Genomic DNA, 20,348 nt, shown 5'->3' with positions numbered 1-20,348 from the left:
CTATACGCTCACTATATGTAACATGGCTCGTTATTAACAAAAAATGTATTTTATGTCTAGCTGCTGTATATTTAAGGGTTATACTTAACATGCTTGGTTTTTTTTACGTAACTTTATATGCATATAGGTTTAAAATTGTGTATATACCTCACTGAACTCAGTTCTGAAATTCCTCATTCTGCTTATTTAATTCTGAAATCTTTATGCATCTAATGCTGTTATTTTCAAAACTTTGTAACTTTCTTCTGATTAATCTGGAATGAGAATGATACACATGGATTTATGTCAGGTAGGTAATGTATCAAGATGGCACTCATGTATATGTGTGCTTAATAGTGATAATATTGTTTTGTGAAATTCAGTAATTTTATTTCATGTATACATTGTTCTTGATAATGAATTATATCAGTATCTCACGCTGCCAGCCATAAAATTTTGTACACATGTCATTCTGATAAATGTTGTATGTACATAAAAATGTCTACCTGCTGTATATTTAAGTGATGCATTTAATAAGCTTGTTTTTTTTTGCCTAACTTTAAATGCATATATATCTAAAATTGTGTATATACCTCATTCTACTTAGCATTGTGGGCATGTGTGATGGATATATTATTTATATTCAGCCATTGCAAGTTTACAAGTAATACCATAATTACAAGTAACATTACAAGTAATACCATAATTAATTTACCTCTTAGCACAGCAAACATACATTACGTGGATAGACTGGAATTTTCTCGAAACATACCTGGAAAACCTGGAAAAGTCAGGGAATTTCATTCTCCTGTTTGAGTGGCAACCCTGATTTATTTCATAAGTTAAAATTTTTTTTTTCAGTTTTTTTGTTTTCACAAATGCAGATTTTGTTTTTATTTTTCCCCTAATGCATTTTACATCCAAACATAAGTATTAATTTTTTTTCTTTCCTTCAGAAATTTTTTTTGTTACAGTTTTATTTTACCCTTAACTTCTCCCCCTTGTTTTAAATACAGCATGATGTTACATCTCCATTTCTCCAAAAATAAACTTGCATACATTCTTCCCTGTGTACAAAATTTAAGCTGGAATTTACATGCATATAACTTCACTCTGTAAGCTTTCATGGATTTATCAGGGTTTCATTTCTGTAAGCTGTGACTTTAAACCAACACGTACAGTGTTCATTCTATACAATTTAATTGGAATACTACAGTTGTTACTTTTTATACGAATAAGTTGGAGGTTCTAATAACTTTCTCTTCTGATGTGTTGTACTAATTACTAATGATTATACTAACTTTATGGAATACTATGCAAAACATTACAAATTCTCTTTCACACATTTTACTTTTATTCAAAAGATTCATCAAACTGTGTCAAAGAAATTTAAATTTTACACTTTCTATTTATGCATTTTCCCTTATATTTATATTTTATCCTGCTTTTAAAACATATTCATGCTCTATTTCTGATTCCTTTTACCCTAAAATAAATACAGACTACACATATTTCTTTATTGTAAGACCTACTGACTTTGAGCAAATCTTATAAGGAGTTATAAATTTTCATGGTATGAAGTTCATTCAAACCAATTCATGAGTCATTTTCATGAGTTTTTTTCATGAGTGTCATTTTCGTGAGTCATTTTCATGAGTTCAAAATTCATGAGTTTAGTTTAGATACGTACCAACAATACTTCATTTCTTATTATTTTACTCTACAGACATTTATAAGCACATATTCAGAATACTCCTCTTTATTCAGCAGTAAGATTCACTTATACTACTAACACAAATTTTGTTAACTATCTGAAATATTTTACTAAAATATCTTGGATTTTCTTGCACACATCCTACTTAAATCACCAAACGTACACTGAACCTTGATTTTTCCTTCACGTGAAAACATCACTCTGATTCTTAATAGGATTTCACCATTTACCGCAGAACTTTATGAGCATTACTATATTTGAACTTATCACAGCGTTACTTTCATAACAAGGTACAGAAGATCGAATTATTTTTAACTACAGAGAAGAATATCCACATTGTAACGTATTATTGTAAATTTGAATTTTAGTTACATTTGTGAAGGAGAACTCAAAATGCATGCATACAATGGTGCAAGTGCTCAATACACATGGAATTAATATTCAGCAATGGAAATGAAACTTTGTCGCCTTTTTCCCAACTTGGAATATAAAAATTTGTTACCTTGGAATATTTTTTCAACCACTAAGTATGATTATTAATTTTTGCTGAGTTTCATAGCCTTTTTAACGAATTCACTGTGACTTAACTGAAAGATACCCTTATTTCAAATTGACAATAATTTATTTAGCACTGAACTCTTACAGCCTTTTGACAACGAAATTTAATTTATCATACCTCACAAAAAATTCCTACTTAATTATGATGCATTACATGAAATATTGAGTAGAGTTCCAAATAATGATCCAACATAGTAATTAACTTAAAAGATCTAACACAGTCATTTTAAGATAGAAATTTCAAACTCATATTGTTTAATAATTAACTTTTACAGCTTTTTAGACATTTAACTTTTCATAGATGGTAAATAAAATTACACACAAATAATCATATATAATAGGTAATAATGATAGAAATTCCATATAATAATCTAATATAGTCACCAACTTCAAAATTTTTAACTGGTTAGTATGACTTTAGCATTAACATTATTTTAATTAACACTTTCGCCATCCTCTCCTGTCCGCGAACCCCCCCCCCAGCGTCCGTCTGTTTTTTGTAGCGTGTAATGTTGTTTTTCTCTGTACATCATAACTTTCCATACATGACTTTCGTAGTGGATGAATGTCAATGAATATTAAGTAAAATTGTAAGGAAATAAAGCATAATGGAAAAATAATATTATCTTTGCTTATTTCTAACAGCAAGATAATTTGATAACATCCAATCTAGGTGGTCCACTTGAGAACGCTTGAGGCGCGTTATGGCCGCCCTGCGGAAGTTTCACTTGAATGCACTAGACACGTTACGGACGATGAAGAGGTTAAATATTGGAGCCACACAATCCTGCGCTCATGTATAATTTATTTATCATAAGCATGACACATAATAAGTAAATAAAATACATTTCACAAAGTACGAAACACATTTCTCTTTTAACCAGCTGTATTCTTAAGGGAAGATGCAGTATGGAATGCTTAGAACACAGTTCCTCATTTCCCCACTCGGTGCCGCAGTTCCTCATTTCCCCACGCATTGATCAAAATATATATCTACTTTAAATTCAGTTAAACAAATTCAAATGCAAGTATTCAAACAGGATTACTTCACAAATTAGATAAAAGATAGGTATACAATGAACTTAAGTGATAAATACAGAAAAGCATGTAAGGACCAAGAAACAAATATGTATTCGTGGAGAACTTTTTAAGATAAACTTGCTCTATTTTTGCACATGGGTTGCATTTTTCATTTCAGATTAAGCAAACATTCAAGATAATTCCTGTATAACTAGGGATTTTATTCATACTAGTTGGAAATGTAATTTATTAGAACATTTGCAGACGTATAAGAGAGGTATGCCATATCCATCCTTGGAAAAACTTTTTTCCAAGCCAAACCATAATAGTGAAAATATAAAATGGAATACGAAAATGTCAGATTTTCCAACAAATTTAGTATTTGAGTATGCAAAACATAACCGAAATGCACCGAAAGAGTTTCTTAATGTATTGCGAGTTAGTGCATTGTCGAGTTTTATCTTAGAGTGTGTTGAATTGCGAGAACGACTGAACCGAGTGGGGAGCTGTACTCCAGTGTATCGTCAAGTGCATCTCGAGTTCTAGCGCAGAGAGTCTCGAAAGTACGTACAGTTCTGAGAATGACCGAGCAGAGTTGGGAGCTGTACTCTGCTGCTTTGCCGTGAAGCTGTCTCCACCGTTATAGCTTGATAGCCCGGAGGCTGTGTCACTGATTGTTTCAGCGTATTTATAGTAGTTCTTTGACGTCATATATAGTGACTTTATTTTATGAGCATAAGGTGCAAAGGCCTTATTTAGACAATAAGACTTTTTGAATGGAAATTTTATGAGTATTTGATCGAACTTTTTGGATTTTATGAACTGTGGACTTCATGAATTTGATTTTTAATGCAATTGCATTTTATTTCTATTTAGTTTTATTTTGCTTTTTATTCCTCTTTTATGTAAAATATGTTTGAAAATTTATGCTTTTAACTATTATGCCAAAACCGCTGCACAAACCCTGGGTTGTAATGAATTTTTAACTCAAGTTCTGATAATAACGTGAATTTTAGTAAAATAAAAAACTTAACAATTTGTGGTTCGTGATGGTATGGGACTTGGATACATTCAGTCCCGTAATTTTGGAAATTTGTTAAATAGGAAGGTGCGCGATCAACAGCATACACGAGGAATAATAGTTCTAGCAGGCCAAAATGCCCATAGCTCTGACAGGAAGGTCCTTCCTCTTCTCAGAAAAGCACCTGCCATTTTCACTGCCAAAAAGTTTACTAACCCACGTTGTCTTTACCTATGCTGAACTGGGGGGAGGCTAATTCCTGTATTGGTACATAATAAAGGTGTCCACATTCCGATGCTGGTGAAACACTTCTTTTCGAACCTTTGGAGTCATCTTTTAGGCTAAAAACCCGAATCACTGACACAGGAGATTTCGTTGCATATGGATTTCTCATGTGGTGTGAAAGAGATACCATTGCATTCGGAAATCAGTCCCCCTGGGCGACCAGACAGAGAACATATGTGACCTTGTCAGAGAATATATGTCAGAGAATAATAATACTTAAATTCAGCAGGAGTCCTTTTGAGCTATTTCTTAGCTTTTTAGTGAAATTGTAATTCCATTCAGAGTCCCAAATAAGACGAAACCCAGTATTTAATTTTATTTTTTATTCTTCATTATGGATTCAATATTTATCTCTATACATTTAATTTTGATTTTAATTATTAATTATTTTATTGCTTTAATTGTTTATTATTTTATTAGTTATTTGATTTACTTATTTTTGTTCATTTTCACTGACTGCGCTTCAAAGGGCTCCGGTACTTCTAATTTTAGAAATTAAAATCATGTGTCGTTCATTGTGAAAAATCATTGATTTAATCAAGTTGCCTTAAACACTTTTGAATAATATTAAAGTTTAATACAGATTTTAAACTAATATAACTTCTATAAATGCTATAAATTGAATAATCTAAAAATGATAAAATTATGTATGTTTCACAACTTAAATTTGTATAATTGGTCTAATTAAATTAAAGTACCTTTAATATTGGGTTAGTAGCTGCTATGTATATAAAGAATATTTTTTTGTGCGTATCTACTTAAAATATTAAAAACTGGACTTGTATTTATTTATTTATTCTGGAATTTATTCCCCACATGTAGCTGTATTAATTTACAAATAAGTTACACTAGTGGGGAAAATTAAAGGAACAAGTGTAAAAACTCATGTAACTTGGATGATTTTGCAGACTGATAACATGGAATTTTTATTTTGTTATGCCAGCCATATCTTCTAAATGCAGAATTGCCTATTTCTGGAAAAAAAAAAAAATAATTAAGAACATTCCAGTATGTGATGTAAAGTAGGGTAAGGAAGTGTTGATGTTACAACTTTTTAGAGATATAGAAAAAATTAATAAGGTATATTGTCTTCTCTAACTGAAATGGAAGCTTTACGACAATTTTCCGTGCTGGATTAAATTGTCTAGGAGCATCTGTGGTAACAAAGTGTATTCACAATGAATAGTACCTTGAAGCTCTTGGAGAATGTTAGGCAGCCTGTAGTGATGCAAGCTGCATTCCAGTGCGTCTTACTTTGCTGTTGGATTTAAATCTGGAGAATATTCTTGCCATTCCAGCCACTGGAGTGCTTTGCTTTCAAGATAATCAGTTACTCGTCCAATGCATTTGGGATGAACATTAACGTTCTATTACAGGAAGTTATTACCAACAGCACCTTTAGGCAACTTACATAAGGGCCAAGAATATCGTCTCTGTATCTTTTAGCATTCATAACTGCACTGGTAAAAATGTGAAAGTAGTGTAGCCATTGAAGATGATACCTGGCCATTTCAGGATTTCACCGCTGTTGTACCGGTGCATTTCATAGATATCCAAATTATTCTGTATATTATGTTTTGCTCTCTTCGCATTGTAACATGTTTTAAATCCTTCTTAAAAAAAAAAAAAAAAAAAAAAAAAAAGCACCTTAGTAAAGAGAACATGTTTTTTTAAGTACTCCAACTTACAACGATCTCTTTATCACTGCAACTACGGGTCCACCAGTGGCCGAGCGGTAAAGTCGCTGAACACTGGTAGTTCAGTCTGAGTTTCGAATCCCGCGAACGGGCTGGCTGCATGGGTGTTTTCGTGGTTTTCCCCATGTGTAACGTGTATACGAGCCAGTTCCCCTTAGAAAGTCCTCCACGAAGGCATCCCTCCCCTTAGGCAGATAGCCCTAGTGTGCTTTGCCATAATTAAATACACACACACACACACACTGCAACTACATTTCACAGCCTGAGTTATTGAATCACAAAACATGATTTTCTTTGCATGCAGCCTATCATTCACTGTGTATTTGGATAGTTGAGCTCCTATAGCTGCTGTGGACTTTATTTAATAGAATTGGCATAAGGCATCTTTTTATAGTTAAATTTTCCTGTCGGTGTATTAATATTTCCTTTTTGGCTGAAATATGTTCCAGTTCTGTATAGAACATTTTTATAAGTAATTTTGATACTCTTTACAAGTGTTTTTAGTTAATCAATATCAGAACTGTTTAAAAAAATGGAATTGTATTGAATAACTTTCTTAATTCCCTCCTTTTTTAAAGGTCGCCATGGATGGTGATAAAGATGAAGATTTTCTTTATCAAGATATTAAGATTTGTGAACATATTATGAAGAAGGAGGAAGAGGAAGGAGAGGAGAAATGTTTTGAAGAAGAGGGGCAGGAGGAAGAGGAAGGAGAGGAGAAATGTTTTGAAGAAGAGGGGCAGGAGGAAGAGGAAGGAGAGGAGAAATGTTTTGAAGAAGAGGGGCAGGAGGAAGAGGAAGGAGAGGAGAAATGTTTTGAAGAAGAGGGGCAGGAGGAAGAAGATGTCTCTCTTAAAGAGGAGCCTGCCCTTCAAATACAATTGCACTGTAAAAAACCAACAATTGTAAAAGTCTACAATTTAGATACGGCATTAAAATGCCGTATTGTAAAAATTGGAAGTATGAAAATTGAAGCAAAATCTCCTCTCCTCTATGTGCCAGTGTATTTAGGAAGCAATGGAATAATAATAGAAGTGCCTACTCTTAATAATCGTAAGTGGTTTTAACTTAAAAAGCTAATTTTTGTTTATTTATTTACTTTTATATTAAAGGAGAAAAACGATATTTTCTTCTGTAATTATTTTATTACGTGTAATAATCAAGAATATTTATACAGATAAGGTAAATTGTCAAGGAGGAAATTGGCATTTATTATGCATGAAAAGATCCCTCTTTTTTTTTTTTTTTTCCAGAATACCTTGTCTGAATACTGTCTTGGATTTTATTTTGGCTATAACCATGTTTTTAAAATAGTGATATATTATTCTTGTTGCAGAATTCCTTCTGCAATATGCAATCTTCATAAATATCCTTTGATATTTATCACACTCCTGATCCTTACTGATACTGAATAGCTTGTGGAATAGCATTTTGCCTTTTAGAATCTTCTGCTCACCTACGAAGAAATACATTATTATGTTTCTTCATTAAGGGAAAACAGAGAAAAAAAATCATCAAGCTATCAATTATTTTTCTACTTGCTTAAATTTTAGCTGAAACATTTTCAAAATGTAAAGGGTGTACCAAAATTAACGCAAGATTTGAATTTGCCACCATTCGTGCAGTAAAGGGTTGTCAACCCTCTTAAAAACATTTGACAGCTAAGAGTTTAGTGTTGTAGAAATGAAGTGTTTCACGATAGAACAACGTGTTTTCATTGTTATTTCATTATATATTTCAAAAATAATGAAAGTCCAATGGCCAAGTTAAAAAATTTTGTAGAAAATATGGTTGGAATAGTGATTTAACTTCGTGTTAACTATGAAGAAAGTAATTGAAAAATTCAAATAGACTAGATCAATTGGTGATGCTAAACGCTCTGGTCGTTCAAAAACAAGCTGTTCAAATGTGAATGTAGAAGCAGTGCATGAGGGTGTTAGTGGAAGTATATCAATTTGGCGTCGTGGACAGGAATTGCAAATTTCAAGACTCTCTCTACAACGTGTACTCACTGAAGATCTGCGTCTCCATGTTTACAACGTTCAATTGATGCAAGACCTGAACTGTAATGACCATGCACAGCGAAGAGAATTCGTTAAATGGATTACTAAACATCAACAAGTGGATGCCGATTTTTCGAACAAAATCATTTATAGCGATGAAACATATTTTCACCTTGATGACTTTGTTGATCGTCAAAATTGCCGCATTTGGGGTTCAGAGAACCCACATGTAATCGTCGAAAAGCAAATGTATTATCAACGTGTCACTGTTTGGTGTGGATTTCCGGCTGAAGGCACCATTGCATCATACTTTTTTGAAAAATGAAGCTGGTCAAACAGTGAATGTTACTGGCGCTTGATATCGTGACATAATAACACAGTTCTTTCTGCCTAAATTGGATGATATTTATGTGGAGGACATGTGGTTTCAACAAGACAGTGCCACATGCCATACAGCCTGTGAAATAATTCAGTTACTGCACAAGACATTTCCTGGTTGTGTATTCTCTCGTTTCAGTGATCAGAATTGGCCCCCTAGCTCGTGTGATTTAACACGATCTAGGGGATCTATTGGATTTGTTTTTATGGGGTTATTTCATGGTTTTTATGAGAGATTAAGAGTGCATATGTGCCAGCGAAGCCATGGAGGCTATTTGGTCGATGTGCTATTCCATGCATAACCCTATCCTGTATACTTTAAGATTCAATAAAAAAATAACAATTTAAAGAAAAAACTTTTTTTTTTATTTAATTCAAATCTTGCATTAATTTTGGGACACCCTTTATAAGGAAAATATCAGAACTGTACCTTCAGTAGTTCAAAAGTTATTAAGAATTTTGTGTTCCTTCATGCTCAAAAGCAGCCATTTAAGGAGGCAGCCTTTTAAAATGGAAGTCATTTGCTAATGTTATAGCTTAATGAAATATCAGACTTTTCTTAAATTTCTTCTTCTGAAAAACATAAACCAGAGAAGTAATAAATGAAGAGAAATAAAATATAGAGAAGTATGATGTTAAGAGATTATTTTTATAATTGAAACCTAAATGACTTTTCTCAATGTTCATTTTTTGATAACATTCATCTTTTAAAAACATTAAGGATTTTTTTCGTAATTAAGATAGAGGTTTCAAAATTTTTATGCATGCTTTTTATTATACTTTTTATAACACTGTGTATGGAATTCACATTTTTTGTAAGTATTATTTTTATTTAATATATTTTTGAAGTTTAACTAAGAATCACTTCAATTTCTTTTTCACTAGGCATGACATAAAATTTTTTCTAAAATTAAATCTAATAACAGAATCATCCAGTATTTCATATACTGTGCTTTGTGTACTATATCTCAAAGAGTACATTAAAAATAAGGTAGCAAAATATTAAAATGAAATTGTTTAAAATAATTTAAAATTTTATTTAAACAAGCAATTTAATATATGCTGCCCTTCAAAAGTTAAGGAGCAGATGTTTTTTGTGTCTAATTTGAGAAAGAAGCAACATAGAAACAAAAAATTTACAGGACATGTTCACTAAACAATTCTTTAATGAATGCAACATAGAATGTTTCTAAAGTTCAACACGAACATGAATTACAACTAAAAACTGCACTCTTGGCAGAGAAATCCAGTCTTGGAGAAGCAGTATATCCAGTTTTTTTTAGCAAAAATGGGGTGATAACATTACAGAAATGGGTTCTAATAAGAAATGTGTCCAGCCTTAGCTGCAATACATTGGTGGCAGTGAGGTTCTATGTTGTCAATTATCGGTTAGAGAAATGGGAAGCAATGACCAGACATGGAGTAATCTTTATTCAAACTCAACTAACGACCTTGGAGGCGGACTTAAAACAGCAACCTGTCTCCCAAGGTAGTCCTAAAGACACTGTATCAGATTCAGGTCTGGGGATTAAGCTGGCCATTCAATTTGCCCTATACCGTCATCCTCAAGATATTTTTCTGCAACCCAAGCTCAGTGCGGTCATGCATTGCCGTGTATCAGAAGAAATCCAGAACCAATAGCAGTGGTATATGGGTGGACATATTGATCAACGATCTCCTCTGGATATCTCACACCGGTCAGGTCAGCGTTACCAACGACAGAGATCCCAGCCCAAACCATTTTTCACCACCTCTGTAACTGCCTTTTCACAATGTGGGATTGGTCGTACCTGGTGCATTGTTCCCTTCAGATCAGGTGACGACCTGAATCATTCTCCGATGTGAATTTGGACCCGTCTTGAAGAGAACAGACGCCCATTGTTCACTGGCCCAAGAGACAAGACTGGTGTTCTCTTGCCCAACATAAACTCAGTTTATGTTTAACATAAACTCAGTTTAACTGGCACCTCTGTGGCCTTGGGTCAAGGGAACACAACAACTGGCCGTCTTGCATAGAGATCCGTATTGTGCAGGATCTGCGCACTGTAGTAGCTGAGATTCTTGTTCCCGTTGCCAATGATCTGCCAGGCACAGTAATCCTCTTTCGTGCTGAAAGAGCTAAATAACGGTCTTCCACAGATGTTGTAACTCTAGGTCTGCCTGGAACATGTCTTCGAGACACAGAATCCTCAGATTCAAACTAATTCCATAGTCGGTGGACCACACTGCGAGAGACATTGAGACATCTAGCAGTATCAGCTTGTGACACCCCGTTTCCATCCATCCGATTGCCCGCCACCTGAACGACTCGGGCAAACAACTTCTCCTGGACACTGATAGACTCTGCTGGATATTGTCCACAAAACTGTAATAACAACTGAAGATCAACACTTATGAACAAAACTTACAGTTTTTCCATTTTTTTCCTCCAATTCCTATATAAGTATTCATTTCTATAAAATAAAAGTGGTAGCTATTGTTTTTGCATATATTTTCTTATACTTCGTTACTGTCCTGCACATGAACTCTGAATTTAAACATTACTGACATTTTTGTAATGGTGAGCTTTCAAAAACATGCTGTTCCTTAGGATTTGGAGGGCGGTTTATATTTCCAAATTCTTTTTGTGTATAAGGTATTTCTCCCGCCTTCTTAGTGTGGTGGTCTGTATGCTGGGCGCGTATTCCAGATGTCCGTGACTCGATTCCCGGGAAGGGCATTGCTAATTTTTCTTCTCCTGCTTCCAAAGTACCTAATATCTCTACAGTGGTGCCCGAACTAAAAGGGTGGTGGATGATGATTCTCCACACCCATGATTTGGCGATTGGATCCCTGAAAAAACCAGTTGCTCTTTAAAAGGGGGAGTATTGAAGGTATTTCTCCCGCCTGCTTAGCGTGCCTTCATGGTGTGGTGGTCTGCACACTAGGCGCGTATTCCAGAGGTCCGTGGTTCGATTCCAGGCGAAGGCATTGCTCATTTTTCATCTCTCCAGCCTCGAAATAAACTAATGTTTCTAAAGTGGTGCCCGAACTAAAAATGTGGTGGATGATGGTTCTCGACAACCAGGATTTGACAATTGGGTCCCGTGAAACCCCAGTCGCAATTTAAAAGGGGTAGTATATAAGGTATTTCTCCTGGCTTCTTAGCGTGCCTTAGTGGTCTGCATGCCTGGTGCGTATTCCAGAGGTCCGTGCTTCAATTCCCGGCAAAGGCGTTGCTCATTTTTCACTTCTCCTGCTTCCAAAAATACCTAATGTTTCTACATGTGATTCTTTGTTAAAATCTAATCACGATTTCAATGAGTGGTATTTTAGACAAATGAAAATGTTATCCAAGTGTTACTTATTTTGCATATTTGACAACAGAGCATTAAAAAATATTAAATGTTTCTTTTTTTTATTTTGTTGCTAGATGTATGAAATATTTTATGCATACATTGGCCATACATATACGGCTTAGAATATTTTTTGTAATATCTTGATTTAGCTGTTTGATAAAACTTGCCATGAAATTTAGGCAGTTTAGCTGTTAAACTAGTTTAATTTTATAATTGAAAACTTTAACTTGATTTTTCTCTGTCTTCATTTCTTGGTGATATTTGCATGTTTTAAAAATGCTGATGTCTTCCTCTCCCTTCTTCAATTAAGATAAAAATTTCGTATATTATGCACATATTTATTATTATATCTTTGATAAAATACATGTGGAATCAACATTATTATCAAACTGTTTTTGAAAAAGTGTTCAAACTAAGAACTAATTAAACTTCTTTCCTTTTTTATGTAATAAAATTTTCTAATAAATCTAATAAATTAGTATTCAGTATTTATTATCTGTTTGCTGTAGTACATAGTGTGTCAAAGAATGTCTTTAAGAAAAAGGAAACTGTAGGTATTTAAAAATGTAGTAGCAAAATTTATAACATGCTTTTTTTAATTACTTCTGTTTTAAATTACTTATGTTGTCTTTAATGTTTAAGCAAACAATTTAATAATATATATTTCCAAGTTCTGTTTGTAATTTCTAGTTAAAATATAATGCTTATTACAATTTTTCCTAAAAATTTTAGAATTTGAAAAGGCGTGTCCTTTTAATACAAAACACATTTTTATCACTAAAACCTATCTAAAGAGCCACTTTGTTGGCATGGTGATACGGGGTTGCTATATTTTTGAGATTGATCTTGAATCCCAAAAAATATGTAGATGTTTGCAAGTATACCATGTTTTTGCAGCATGAAGGCACTTAAAGTACTGTCGAGCTGAAATATTTTCGAGAAATTGGTTTTTGTAGAAGTTGGATAGGAGACCTTCGAATCAATTTGGGAGAGGGGCCATCAAACAAACTGGGACAAAGCTGTGCAACACTTGGAACTTTCACCTAAGGCACCAAAGGGGCTTGGCCAAAGACAGGCACTTAATGCATTTTGGCTATGATGAATTCATAGACCCAATCGAAATTCTCTTAGATCAGCAGTATAAAAAACATATTTGAAGATATTAATAACATATGTGTGATTTTGTTACCAAGAAAATATGCAGGCATATTGAAAATTAAGGTATTAACCCTCTGACTGGTAAGGCCATACATATACAGCTTAGAATATTTTTTGTAATATCTTTAAGAATGTACATGCATCTTGAAATAAATTCAAGAAATTAAGGCAATATATTAAAGTACATAAATCAATGTGGACAGTAGCAGAGGCATTTTGGCATTAAAATCAAGAAAATAACTCTTCTCGTGGCAGTTTTGGGAAGTTTGGGGTTTTTAAGTGAAATCTTGTGCCGGTTAAAAGTTTAAAACTAAAGGCACAAAATAAAATTCAATAATTGTCATTTTTTTTGTAGCAAAACGTCACTTTTACAATCAGATTTTACATATTTTCTTTTCTGTAATATTCTATTCCTTAAGCTTTTCAGTTTAATTATATTACATTTTAGCCATAAAAATAAATTTTAGCCTTCCCTTGTTTGAACCCCCAATTTTTTAATGCATTAATAATATTCTTTTCACTGTTACATCTGATAATTCCAAACACATAAAAGTTTAAGTAATTTTTGAAATCTTTTGAAATGGCTTTTGTATTTAATAAGCACATTTCACCGAATTTCATTTTATCCTTGGTGCCAATTTCATTCTGCTGTCACATTTTCTTTTCTGACTTTGTATATAATCCAATTTTTGAGCAAAGCTGTATGAAAAAAGTTAGCAGATTTTTTACTTATATTGGATTTTTAGAATTACCGTCTGATTATACCTATTCTCATACAAGAGAATTTGAGCAACCACAGTTTGTGAACTTTGTGCAGTTTTGCAATCTATTGAAAAATTAGGAGTAAATAATAAATAAAAATAATGTGTAAAATAAAAAGTCTTCCAGGCTTAAGTAAAATATGTGTGAAATAGAACAGGGTTGCCACGCTACCTGGAAAACCGGAAAAAGTCAGGGAATTCGGAAATTGACCAAAAAATTCAGGGAAAAGTCAGGGGATTTAAGTGTTTTAGTCAAAATCTGGAAAAGTCAGGGAATTTCATACAACGATCCCACCAAAAAAGGCAAGTTTTGCGCTGACGTCGGAAGAGATAACTTTTTTGGTGAATTGTGTATCACGTGAGTGTCATTCGGGCAGCTGGCATAGAGCCAATTTTCGCAGCTCCAATTTGATTGTCTTTTAGAAAGGCAAAGCAAGTTTCCCGCAACATTTGGTTTCCAGTAACCTCGAGAATCGCATGTGCAGTGCATGAACTATAGAAAGTACCTGTTCTCGTATAAAACAAAATGGGTTTAATCCTAGTATATGGTACATGAAGGTTAGAATCAAAGAATATGTATTATAAAGAAGGAAAACCTCTCTGCAACAGACGTGGCTCCGTTCCATCATAGAGGGAAACAGCTGTGCATGCGCGATATATCTGTCGCCAAAGCTCGAAACCGGTGTCGAAGTTCGAAGGTCACGTTATCAAGAGTTCATAAAATGAATATCGTTTAAAATTTCTTTAAACTCTAAAGGAAAAGAAAATATTTTTTGGCGCAAGTAAATTAATTCATGAATTAGTTATTTTGAGGAAAAAAAAAAAATACGAAAATCCGTTTTTAAAATTTTTGCGAAAAATCCAAGAAAAAACGTTCTTTGATAAAACGTTTCTTCTTGGATTTTTCGCAATAATTTAAAAACACATTTTCATAGTTTTCTTTTTTGTCAAAGAACGTTTCTTCTTAACACGTGTTTCTCAATTTTTTGTACACTTTGTTTTTTCTCAATTTTTTTGAGGGAAATTCTGCCCGCCAGGTTACGTCGGCAATTTCCTTTGGCAAATTTTCCCTCCGCTTTCTAGCCGCGTAATAGCATTTACGTGTATGAAACCTTTTCTACTTTACATAGACGTTCTTTGGTTAGAATAACAGCGGGATTTGGCGACATGATATGAGCAGTAAACGAGTCATTTTGTTCTTGGCAACAATTTTCAAAATCATGCAAAGCCTGTACTGTATGCTAGGATTTTACCGCAAAATCTTTTTAAACCATTTTTTTTCTTTTCTTTTTAATAAATACCTTGTCATTTTGCAGTAAAATAAAAAAATAGTAATCAGTCATCTAGGCTATCCATGTAATATTCGCTAAAATATCGTTGATTATTCTAATTCAATTTTTAAGTAATTATTTTTATGTTATTCATATAATTTAATGTTGCTTCTTTCCTCTAAATTTATTTATCATTAGTAAGTAATATTTCCAAATTTTAGGAAATTTTCTTTGGCACAATCCTGAAATTAATTCTAGCAGTATGATGACATACCATCACGAAATTTAATGCACATATTTTCCTTATGTATGCTGTGAAATAAATATAAAATACCTCAATTTATTAAAAAAATATCATTAAATAGATTTCTTTCTTTCGTTTAGCTGCAGAATGTCTGCAAAAAAAAAGCCTTATTTTATTCGAGATTGGGCAGATTCTAATCTCAATCTTCAGTGGAGAAAACAACTCCTATTATAATTATATTTGTGTTTTCAAGTGTTAAGGTGCCTTTTAAGAAGACACCTCACACAAATTAAATTTACTTAAAATCTAACCTAACTATTTAGCATTGCGTTGTGATTTATAAGAACCGAATGAGCCTCGCGTTGAACTGGTAAGGATCATGAGTAATAATTAAAATAAAACGTACAATTGTTATCCAATGTATATATCTTAAATTTTATTAAGTTTCTTAAGTGGAAAAGTAAACAAAATTATCAAACAAAGTCTACCAAGAATAATTAAGAATAAATGTCCGCTGGGATTTATGGAATAATTAAGTGAATTTGCTACACAATACAAGTAATAGCATAATTAATTTACCTCTTAGCACAGCCAACGTACATTACGCGGATAGACTGGAATTTTCTCGAAACATACCTGGAAAAGTCAGGGAATTTCATTCTCCTGTTTGAGTGGCAACTCTGATAGAATGCATCCCAATTTTTCTTTTGCAATTAACTTTGCATAAAAATATTTAAAAAAAGGAGAAAAGATGTCTTTAATATGGAGTCATGTTGATTGTCGTATTAAAGAATACTACTTATGCATTTAAAATATTATGAAAAACTACACTGGTCTGCATTAAATCAGCTAAAAGTAGTTTGAAATTCTTGAAATTTGGATATGTTACAAATAAAAGCAAGCTAAGCGAAAAAAAAAAAATGGCACTCCTATCACTTTACATAAACACAATATAACTTAAAACCAACTGTTTATTAGGGAATCACTATTAAATGAACGACGGTATGTTAAACAAATTTGTTGTGGCTAAAGTGCAAAAATGAGTCCGAAGCCACATTTTACAGCAGAATTGTGTTACAGAGCCATAGGCTGATTAGAAGCAGGTTAACAAAAGTTTGCCATTTCAAAATGGTTGAATGTCAACCGTTCTGTTGTAAGCCGGTTATAGAACCAATTAGCACGTACTGGTTCAACCTCTTGAAGACCTACTGAAGGTAAGCGTAGATTTCCCACTTTTGTAGATAACTGGTATTTGCGACTTAGTCACATCTCAACAGAACTGCAGCTCCATCTCAGCTTTGATCTGCTCTTATTTCTCCTACAGGAAAGACAGTATCAACCATGACAGTATACAGAAGGCTACATGAAAGAGGTTTGTAGGCTAGGCAACTAACATTGTATATTGCGCATTTAAGGAGCATTTAAATTCGATACATAGTCACGTAAACTGGACTGAAAACTGTTCACTGATGAGTTCCACTTTGCTTTATAGAGCAATTATCGGCGTGTTTACAGATGAAGAGAAGTAAACACTTGATATCTTCCCCCTAACTCATGGACACATGGGAAAGTAATATCTGTGTAGGAGATTCTTGTATGTGGAAAAGTATCCTTTAGGTGGGCGCACAGACCTTGTATATGCTGCCACTTAGAACTGTCAGTTGCACAAAGGTGTAGAGATGACATGCTGGATCCTATTGCTCATCGGTATGCTTTCTCAATTGAAGGTATCTTCATTTTGCAAGCAGATAATGTCTGCCGTCAGGCTGATCGCTTCGTGCATTGATTTCATGAAAAAGAAACTATAGCCCAAATGGAATAACTAGCATGTTCGTCCAATCTTAATCCTATTGAGCTTGTGTGAGACATTCTAGTGAGGTATGTTGCTGGCCTGCAACCTCCATCCCCAGCCCTAGATAGGTTTATAACTGTTTTATGTGATCAGCGGGCATTGTTACCCATGTAGCTCATTGACAATATCATGAACAACATGAGGCATCGTTGTAAAGCCTATATTGCTGTTCGGGATGATAACACTCACTACTGAGAATTCTTTTCAAAATTTAATTTGTATGCCCAAATTGAAGAGATTTTATGTTCCGGTTGATATCACAAAATTCAAATATTCTGTATAATATTTTCTTGCATTTTTAAGTTACAAGTGGTGTAATAAAAATTATCACGTTTCCTTCAGTTTGCTTACATAATTTTGAGTTATCATCAATTTTTTGTTTGTTGCTTAGCTTTTGGAAACCGATGTATTAATTCAATTTTTTTCATAATTAAGTCAAGAAATACAGCATTAAAAATGTGTGTTTTCAAATGATTATTTGTTTAAACTTATATACAGTACAAAGTTCGTAATCTGGACTCGTTGGGACTTCGGCGATTCTGGATTATAGATCATCAATTTAAATCTGGTAAGATGGTATGCAGAAATTATACAATTAAAAATATGAAACCATAATTTATGAAATAAAGAACAATTATGATCTAAAGGATATCAAAATTTACAAGAAAAAAAGCTTAATATTTATTTGTTTACTTTATTAAACATTTCTTTCAATGTAAGTTGTTTAAGTTGCTTCGTTTTTTGTGTTAATAATTTCTATTTAATTCTATAAACAAACATAATTTCTTGTTTAGTTACTAAGTTCCTCTGTAATTGGTCGAGAATACCGACTAACTTGTCAATCGAAATTTTTTCGTTTTCAATAACCTCTCCGTCACTTTCTTCCCAGAGGTATTTTCTGGATCTAGAACCATACTATAGATTTCGCCGTCCGTTAATTGATTGACGATTGGGGCATTGTCACCGCAATGAAAAACTTCTGTTATATCATCTTCATTTATTACCGCTTCTACACATTTCTTTACAAAATCCAATAACTGGAAAATTTCACCTTTAGTTTGCGATGTCCGAAAATCTTCGAATTCGCAGCTATCATCTTCATCGTCCTCGCCATGCAATATGGTAGCTGACAATAAATTATGCCAAGCATTTTTTAAAGTATCTGGAGACACATCCTCCTTCGATCTTGCGATGCTCCACACAGCAGATTTTATGCTAAAAAATTTCAAAAAGTCATGAATAGCCTTGCCATTATTCAAGAAATTTAACATAGATTTTAAAAATGCTACTTTATATTTGCATTTCAGCACGTGCACTATTCCCATATCCATAAGCTGAATGATAGACGTACAATTTGGAGGGAAGAATAATGCAAATACATTATCTTTCACTAAAACTTTAAGTGAAGTATGCGCCAAACAGTTGTCAAAATGAGGACTATTTTTGAGTCATCAGGTAAACCAATCAAATCCAATTGTCGCCGAACATCGGGTATAAAATGATTTTCAAACCAATCATTCATCAATGCTTGTGTCATGCATGCTCTTTTTTATTTGCGTGATACATATTGGGAAAAATCATTACTCCTTTAAATGCTGGAGGTCATGCATGTTTTCCGATTACAAAACATTTGCACTTGTGCGTTCCTGCAGCATTTACGCACTCTAAACTTGTTAGTCTCGCTTTGGAATCTTTGACACCAGTTGGAGCCTTTTCTGTAGAAATTGCCAAGATATTTCGCGGTACATATTGCCAGAAAAGATCAGCTTCATCAATGTTGTAAATTTGTTCTGGAGATAATTGTTCACTAGTAATGAGTTCAATGAATTTACAGCAGTTTGGTTCTGCATATTCACAAATAAGCTACTTATTCAATCAATCACATTTATTTACAATTTACATAGCGAAAGAAAAGAACATTCTACAAAAACATATCATGCCGCGTTTATGCACGCTAGCGATAACAGCACAGGCACGAGGAAGACTAAATCACAAGAATCAGTTCACTTCACTTGAGAAAAAGTACAGAGATTAGTTGCAGCACTGCTATACATGAAAAAGAGAAGCATTTAACATTTAATTTAAAAGTTCGTTACATGGTTGCTGCATACTCCCCTCCCAGTGTCAACGATATCTTACAGGGAAATGAACATGACGCCCAGAACGTGTAGTCTTGGGTTGCACCTTTGTCGCAGGCTATGCTGAAGTTGTGATATCAGATGGACAATCATTTGATAGAGTGTCTGGGTTAATTGTCAAATTATGTACCACAGTGCCCTGCAAACGGTGAGGTGAAGTTGGTGGTGGAACGATTGGTTTATGCCCGTTCAGAACATAAGCTGGCTTTATACGATCAATGGATACAGGTACAGTTTTGCCATTTATGTCTAGGTAAAAGACCTTCTCTATTCTACGAACAACTAAAAACGGTCCATCATAAGGAGTTTGAAGTGGGTGTCTCTCCATATCATGACGAAGAAAAACATGGGTAGCTGTGGCTAAATCACAGTGTATAAAGGTTTTGCTATCACCATGGCTCTTGGGTGGTATGGGGCGAAGTGTTTGCATATGTGCATGTAAGTGGCTGACAAAATCTGTGGGGTCAACCGGTTGTTGAGCAGGAACTAGGAACTCTCCAGGCAGACGAATGGTGGTGCCAAAAACCAAATCTGCTGGTGTGCAACCTAAATCTTCTTTCAAAGCAGATCGAAAACCAAGAATGATCACAGGAATGACTTCAATCCACCGCTCAGTGACATGGCACTTGATAGCAGTCTTAAGAGGTCAATGCAATTCCTCTATTAACCCATTCGACTGGAGGTGGTAACTAGTCATTCTGGATCTCTGAATTCCCAAGTGATGAGTGAAAGAGCAAAAAAGGGGAGCTTCAATCTCGTGTCCTTGGTCAGGTGTCACAGTAGAGGGCACTCCATACCTGAAGACCCAGCACGTGAAAAATGCTTCTGCAACAGTTTCAGCAGAGATATCCTTGAGTGGTTGAGCTTCTGGGCATTGAGAGAAACGGTCAAAGTAAAGCAGTAAGAATAACCATTTGAGGGAGGGAGAGGG

General features: G+C 33.9%; 1 protein-coding gene across 11 annotated transcripts in view; it reads left to right on the top strand.

Moving 5' to 3' along the window:
• LOC118186439 (sentrin-specific protease 7-like) overlaps window positions 1-20,348 on the top strand; it is an 81,392-nt gene that overhangs the window by 17,937 nt on the left and 43,107 nt on the right. For 9 of the 11 annotated variants that reach the window (XM_035356541.2, XM_035356539.2, XM_035356540.2 and 6 more), the window contains one exon: window positions 6,853-7,327. In XM_035356541.2, the coding sequence (XP_035212432.2) occupies window positions 6,859-7,327 (469 nt within the window). In that variant the 5' untranslated portion in view covers window positions 6,853-6,858. Of the gene's footprint in view, window positions 1-23; window positions 290-6,852; window positions 7,328-20,348 lie in introns of those variants that run through there. The other 2 variants (XM_085808145.1, XM_035356534.2) reach the window with 2 other exon arrangements.

Source organism: Stegodyphus dumicola, chromosome X1 (genome assembly GCF_044657685.1).
Source record: "Stegodyphus dumicola isolate Sdum_Otavi_A_Nest chromosome X1, ASM4465768v1".
Taxonomy (NCBI): Eukaryota; Metazoa; Arthropoda; class Arachnida; order Araneae; family Eresidae; genus Stegodyphus; species Stegodyphus dumicola.
The sequence above is the reverse complement of the archived record's forward strand: the minus strand, read 5'-3'. Positions and strand labels throughout refer to the sequence as shown.